A 7,434-nucleotide genomic window follows, 5' to 3' on the forward strand; every position below is an offset into this window, starting at 1 on the left:
GCTAGGTGTAGGGCCGAAAAACAGTATTTAAGTCCTGGGCTGCCCACCACCCATAAGGGCTCTTTTGGGAGGTGACAAATGATATCAGAGCAGATTACTGTCTGTCAGATGCGTGGACTCTCCATGGTCCAATGGGATCCTTGGTGGAGCCGATCCGTGATGAGGGCGTCATATGATTGGGTGGAGAAGAATGTCACGGACAAATAGTCCCAGCCCACCACCCATAAGAACTCTTTTCGGAGGTGACATATAGCTTCATTTATTCACGAAACAACAAACAGAACACAACTAAAGTTTTTTGAGTATTTTATGCTGATTCTGGTCAAAGAACAGCATAAAATCCAAACAAAACTTAAAAAATACAGAGCAGACATCAGAAGAAACAAAAAATTGAATTGCATTGCAAATATTTTGGCATTTGAGCCTTATACAAAAGCAGTACCAGCCCACCACCCATAAGGACTCTTTTCGGAGGTGACATATAGCTTCATTTATTCACGAAACAACAAACAGAACACAACTAAAGTTTTTTGAGTATTTTATGCTGATTCTGGTCAAAGAACAGCATAAAATCCAAACAAAACTTAAAAAATACAGAGCAGACATCAGAAGAAACAAAAAATTGAATTGCATTGCAAATATTTTGGCATTTGAGCCTTATACAAAAGCAGTAAATTTTCAAATAAGAAGTCTCTAGCTTTTTATTACGTTTGAAATAAACGGAAAAAAAACTTGAATTTGGCCAGAGTATTTCAGTCAGTGCTGTTGGGAACAATCTCCTCATCTTGATGCAAAGGAACAGATTCTGCCTGAAATGGTGAAAAACAGAACAAAACATGAAGAATTCAAGCAAAAATTTTCCAAATTCATTTGCAGATACAAATTTATAATGAAGTAAACTTACCAATTGACGATATTTGAGGGCATAGAACATCTCAAGATATCTCTTTGTCTCTCTCCTGTCTAAGTTAGAAACATACTTCCAGAAACCATAGACACCAGCCAAGGTCATCAATCTCTCAGAATACAGTTTCCAGGTGTATCTGCACAACAAAGAGAGTTAACTTCAGTGCATCTATGTATTAATTTGATGCAACAGAAGTAAATTTCAAAATTTTAAAATGTTTACTTTTCTTCAATGCGCTTCATGGCTCCCCTGGAGATCTTCTCCCAGTATGTTGGGTCCTCCTCACATTTCTCAAAGAAATTTACCAGCAGCTCTGCAGCCTTATCACCCTGGTAGGGGTCAATGTGGAAACCTGAAACTCCATGGACGATGATCTCTGCAGGACCTCCATGAACTGTTGCAAAGGTCGGAAGCCCGCAGGTCATTGACTCCACTACTGTGAGCCCAAAAGCTTCATAGAAGGCAGGCTGTTAAAAGCACAAATGCTGTACGATTTAGACCGGAAATGTGATGCAAATGTTATGATTTTCTTGAAAGATTTACATACACACTCAATTGCTATTGTTTACCTATCCAACATCCAAACTGCAATTTTTACATTCACATCACCTCACCTATGCATGAGAAGTTGTGTTTTTACTTCTTAAATGCTGTGGTGATATGAAAGAATTGGATTGAGTGGTATGTATGCAAATCTTATAATTTCTTGTCAATAGATGAGATTACCTGGACAAAGACTCCCTTTTTGTCTGCAATGTAGCGATACAGCTCGCCGTTCCGGACACGATTCATCTGAGCAGAAATCCACCTTATGTGCCCATCAAGATTATACTGCTCAATGAGGCTGTACATTTTGTTCATTTCAGCTTGCTCTTCTAAGTCCTTGGATGCCTTGGCATGGTCTCCAGCAACCACGACAAGGTTAACGAGCTCCCTTAGACGAGGATTTTTACCATAGAACTCAACCAGGCCAGTTATATTCTTTACCCGGTCCAGTCTTGCCATAGAGAATATTATGGGCTTGCTCTTGTCATTCAGTACACACCTAACATATGTCAAAGCAGCTTTCAGATGATGAGCAAAGGAAAAAAGAAACAAAGGTGCATTTACATACATACGACACAATTCTTATGTATTTACATATCTTAACACTTAAACATTCATATTACATGCATACAACTCGAATCTTTAACATTGCATCAAAGATACCATCATTACTTTCTTTTAACACGCCCTCATGCATAAGTTTATGACAAAAAGGTGTTTTTTAGTGTAAATATCAAATTTTGGGTGTTAGATATGTAAATATATAATGTAAATTTCCCGGAAAAAAAATAAAGTGTAAAAGCCAATGAAAGAATAACTCACTTATGCTCTAAGTTCTCAACATCACTGAAGAGCAGCTCCTCTATTTCGGGGTGAAGGGCTGTTAGCCTTTTGTTCTTGTCAGAATAAGAAAAGTAGATTGACATATCGGCTCCAGGAGAGACAATATTGAACTTTGGATCAAAGACATCAATTCCGTGAACGACGCGGTAGAGTCCAGGCATTGTGAAGGCGGTATGAGACTCGTATTGCCCCACCGTATCCTTGCTGAAATAATTCAATTCAAATTATTATTATTTTTTTCATGGATCAGTGACAGAGAGACAAAACATCAGAATTCGGAGAAAAAAAAAAGGTCAACAAAAGTTGGTACCTTCCAAGCAATTTCTTGGAAAGTGCTTGTGATGATGAAATCAGCATGGTTCATGGCAATAAGATCAGCAGTAAATTGGCAAGAGAAATGGTATTGTTCATCGGATTTCTTCCAGTATATATCAGAATTAGGATACTTTGTCTTCTCCAGGGCATGGGCAATCGTGCACTGAAAATATATTGGAGAAAAAAAGATAGGTAATTTCAAACAAAAAAGTTTGAAATTGTAAGAAAAACTAATTTTTTTATTTGCAAACCTGAGTAATTCCTAGTTTCTGTGCCAGCAAGGATGCTACTAGATTACCATCACTGTAATTTCCAATGATGAGATCTGGAGTAGCTTGCAGCTCCATAGCCAACTCCTTTGCAACATCCTGTAGCCAAAGCAAAATGAATTTCAGCATCCCAACATCAAGAAATACAGCTCTTTGGACATTATTATTAATTATTTTGAATCCGTGTAGTTCTAAAACTTTCACTAAAGCGAATGAAGCCATCTAATTTGAAGATTCACTCACATCAGCATAAGTTTCTAGATAGGGCCACACTTCGAATCGCGAGATCCACTTTCTAATGATTCCTTTCTCAGTCCTGAATGGAACCCGAAGAATGTTGGTGTGCTCCGTGCCGATAACCTTCTCGAGACGCTGACCGCAAGTAGTCCCAACTGCATCTGGAAGCAATCTAGTCACCTGCAGCAAATGGTAAGAATTCTTAGCTACTACTGAACAAATAATTTATTATTGCTTAAGAATTGGGTCTAGGATTAGCTTTGTATTCATTCTGATTTTGAGGTTTTACAATTGCGAGAGCTAGCTCAATGCAAACAGAGATAAGACTAACAATATGAAAGCTAATAATTAGATGACTTCAGAGTAAAGTGTTATAATGGTCCCCTTTTACATATGGCCATAGTCCTATGGTCTATAAAAGAGTCAAATTAGTCGTCGAACTCTTTAAATTTGGGTCAAGATAGTCCAATGCGGGGACTATTTCAGCACACATATTAAAAGGATGTGAGAACTAAATCAGCACCTTTATAGACTCTGGGACTAAAATGATCCCATATAAAAAGTCGGGGACAATTTTGACAATTTTCTTGATAACTTAAACTTACAATGAGTATATGGGGAGTGATATTAAGTCCCTGTTTCTTTATTCTCAGAAGCATTTCATTCTCCAGCGCACGAACTTGATCCAAGATATAGACAACCTACCAATGAAGCCACATGTCAGAACAAAAATTATAAGCAGGAAATAATTGAACCCCTTTGTTGATCTCCTTCAAGTATGTTACCTGGCCGCCAGTGTCAGGATAACCCAAAACATTGTCTTGAGCAAAGTAGCCATGGGGGGATAGGATGACAACATTGAACACCATTGGAACAGCACCAAGGAAGTTTTCCAGGGTGTTTGGATCAGGTGCCTCAAGAAGATCAAGGAGAAGATGAATTGTCTCCTGTACACACCCGGCTGTATCTCCCCAGCCTTTCTCCAAACCAAGCTCTTGGAATCTTCACATTTTATTAAATTGAGTTGATAATTGTAAAAGGATATTCTCTGATAATTCTAATATCTTAATTAGAGATTAAACAGTCAAGCACTTACCTATGGTTGAATTTAGAATATGGAGTTTCTTGTGGTATACTCATTAGATATTGCTCAGCCTTGCGCAGCGCAGATCGGAGAGCAGTTAAACTTTGAATTCTGTCATTCAACATTATGCTCTGCATACAAAATTTGTTGTGTTAGTTTTGATAATATCTTCAATGAAGACCTGTGTAATTGCCATTTGAGGATTTGAGTCTCATTTTATTGACATTGAGGTGTTGCCAAAGATTATGTGATATATTCAAAAAATTAACAAGAACAAAAGATAATCAATATTATATTCTTTGGACAAAAGAGCATCGAACAAAACACAACATTTATTAGATAACAATATCATATAAATGGAAAATCTTCTCTAGATGATGTCTAAAAAGTAATGAAGTAGTCTGGAAAGAAATCTTCATATTTTACCATCATTTAATGCTGGAAAAATTATTATGTGTGAATAACATATGATATCTTAATTATTTAAAGGTCTATACCACCTAAATTGTTCATAGTACCAAGAAGAATTTTTTTATTTCAAATTAAGACAAAGATGTTTATATAACAACATGCAAATGTAGCTTTCATGATTTGCTTCAAGTTAGTCACTTCAAAAATTCTAATGAATATTAAAGAATGGCAACAATGGAGGCTTAACTATAACCAAAGATTAAAAATGTAAGACAAACAAGTAAAACGGTCCAAATTTGGGAAAAAGATAGCAGATCACCACTTTGCAAAAAAAAATTGAAATTCAACAGATAGAATGAATAAGCACCCAAGAAAGAAATGTTACCATTCCATTGTAGTTATGTGCCTTGAGGAAATTTAGCAGTGGGTACATGCTCTCCTTGTCATGGAACAATTTCGAAGAAAGATGCCGGTTGAGAAACTGCACGCCATTACCAATGGATTTGGAGAGCGAGGGGCGAGGAAATGAAGCATTGAAAGGCTCAAAGTCCAACTCAAGCACAAAATTGCTTTCAGATCTGAAAGAAAAAAGACAATTGAAGTAAGATACACCTCCTCTTTGGTTATTACAAATAAAAAAAAATTAATAACTCTTCAATTCTCTTTAAATTCATAGAATTTTGTAAGCCAAACCTTCCATTCACAAGGTCTTCCTTGAATTGCAAGTACTGAGGCACGCTCATTTCCTCAACTGCTAACTCACTCACATTAATCCTGACATATTCCCACACTCCAGGCCTCGGCCGGATCGCAAGAGCAACCCATGGAGGTGTGACAATGGCCTCCTGAAAATCAAGCAAGAAATAAACCCAAAATTTTAACCCAAAAGCAACAAATTAGCAGTCAAAAGACAATAAAAATGCAAAGTTGTTCTTCTGCCGCACCTGAGCAGCTTTGACAACGTCTTCAAAGACACCACCTTTAAGCTTTTCTCGATCCGCTTCAGGGATTACAGATTCATACTCTGCCAGAATTTGATGAGGTAACAACATTCCCTTTCCTTGCTTAACAAACCTAAATGATGCAAACATCTCAACCATTTATAAACTGCATATCAAGATTTGATTTTTTTTTCAAAACAATTCTACCAATGTAAAGCTTGATTTACAAAATCCAATCTTGTGGAGTGTTTCAGAATGCATGCAACCACAAAAGCACAAAATACTAAATCCATCTCTCAAATGATTGCTGCAAAAAAGATTTAATACCTTGAGAAGAGAGCCAGCAACTCATTAGTGTGAGATGATAGTGTATCTGCAAGCCGCTCGCGGATGCTGTGGATTCGGGTCAAGGTTCTATGATCAGCCATTACTTCTCCCTTCCTTGTTTCAGATTCAGAACAACCAGAGCTGCAAAAAACGAAGAAGCACAATATAAAAGAAATGAGACGACAAATTTCTGGAAAACTTATAACTTACAAAAGTTGACTTGAAAAAAACGGAGCTAGACTAACTTCCTTCTAGAACCACAGAATTTCTTGGGACAAAATAGTAAACAAAACGATAAGATTGACAGATAAGAGTAGAAAAATTTTCAACAACAACTCCAATTGATGCGTATTCCTTCCTTTACCACGGAAAAAATAACCTTTCGGAGACAAAAGTGGAATCATTTTGGAGGGAAAAAAGATTTTTTTTTTTATTTTTTGCGATTTTGTTAAATGGATTTTGATCTTAGGCAAAAGAGTCAAATTTTTGGGTAATAATGGATTTGTTTTTTTTTTTTTTTTCTTTTGTTCGCGATTTTGCTAAATGGATTTTGATATTAGGCAAAAGAGTCAAATTTTTGGGTAATAATGGACAAATATCCCCATCAAATATGTCAGGATCTCTTGAGCCCTGAAATAAATCTTCATGCGAGCGGCAGAAGGGTAGGACAAACAGAACTTTGAAATCAACGACATATCAACTAAATTCCATCATCCGCATGCATTCTAGAAGACATGCATCACCCTCTTTACAGGATAATATTAAAAAAAAAAAGTGTTTTTGTTAATTTTCTTATGAAAAAATTGGAGCTAGGGCTAATCTTTTGATGATGTGACGGTCACATCTTCACTGTTGTTATCACGGAATAAGAATAATAATAAAAAAAAAATCATAGAGACTGTGTAAAAATCAAACATTTATAGCAGAAAAAGGACAATTTTTTTCAAAACAGATGAGCGCTGGAAGAAAGTTGTCAACTTTGAAAAACATTTGAACAGAACAGCAAAAAAAAAAAAGCTTTACCTCCTTTAAGACTCAAATGAGGAACGAGAAGAAAGAAAATAGACTAGAAAATAGAATGAGCGAAGTTGGGAACAAAAGGATGGAGGAAAAAGCTCCAATCCCCCTCTTTATATACACAGAGAAAGGCCAGGCTCTGCATTTTCTATTATTAGATAATTTACACAGTTACCACCTAAAACTATTCTATTTACTTACCTAACACCTAAACTTTTACTATTTATATACCAAACATTTTCTGTAAGCTCGAGTTTTAGATGGTAGATATTAAAATACAATAATTTTGAGTGGCAATTATGTAAATCTCCCTTGCTTATTTATTGGGTAGAGCTCGTTGACAACTCACTTTCGTTGGCGGGCGTGAGAGAAGGACGGCGGTGGGACGTTTACTGCAACACCAAAACAGCTTTCGAAGCTTGTAGAACTCGTCGCTGCTTGTTTTTCCTTCGCCGCCCTTCGCGCTTTCGGATTTGTTTTTAATCAACCCAACTCTAATTTAGGATTTATTATTATTATTATTATTATTATTATTAT

At 36.4% G+C, this 7,434-nt stretch overlaps 1 protein-coding gene across 1 annotated transcript; it reads right to left on the reverse strand.

The window, feature by feature from the left end:
• Positions 1-612: 612 nt before the first annotated feature.
• LOC110026604 (sucrose synthase 2-like) lies at positions 613-6,995 on the reverse strand. The gene is made up of 16 exons (XM_020727604.1): positions 6,904-6,995; positions 5,881-6,021; positions 5,557-5,686; positions 5,306-5,457; positions 4,998-5,190; positions 4,214-4,332; positions 3,903-4,119; positions 3,723-3,818; positions 3,124-3,297; positions 2,863-2,979; positions 2,607-2,774; positions 2,276-2,496; positions 1,634-1,952; positions 1,130-1,374; positions 905-1,043; positions 613-809 (listed from the first exon to the last, which is right to left on the reverse strand). Exons 2-16 carry the CDS (start codon positions 5,979-5,981, stop codon positions 753-755), a joined length of 2,448 nt encoding a protein of 815 aa, XP_020583263.1. The 5' UTR covers positions 5,982-6,021; positions 6,904-6,995; the 3' UTR covers positions 613-752.
• Positions 6,996-7,434: the final 439 nt, after the last annotated feature.

Source organism: Phalaenopsis equestris, unplaced genomic scaffold, assembly GCF_001263595.1.
Source record: "Phalaenopsis equestris unplaced genomic scaffold, ASM126359v1 Scaffold000383, whole genome shotgun sequence".
Lineage (NCBI taxonomy): Eukaryota > Viridiplantae > Streptophyta > Magnoliopsida > Asparagales > Orchidaceae > Phalaenopsis > Phalaenopsis equestris.

Excerpts from the sequence above, each read along its gene's own strand:
- LOC110026604 (XM_020727604.1), bottom strand. The coding sequence starts at position 5,981 with ATGGCTGATCATAGAACCTTGACCCGAATCCACAGCATCCGCGAGCGG. Across the intron at positions 5,687-5,880 it reads TTGCTGGCTCTCTTCTCAAG|GTTTGTTAAGCAAGGAAAGG; the intron begins GTATTAAATCTT and ends TGCATCATTTAG. Across the intron at positions 1,044-1,129 it reads ATGAAGCGCATTGAAGAAAA|ATACACCTGGAAACTGTATT; the intron begins GTAAACATTTTA and ends TTTGTTGTGCAG.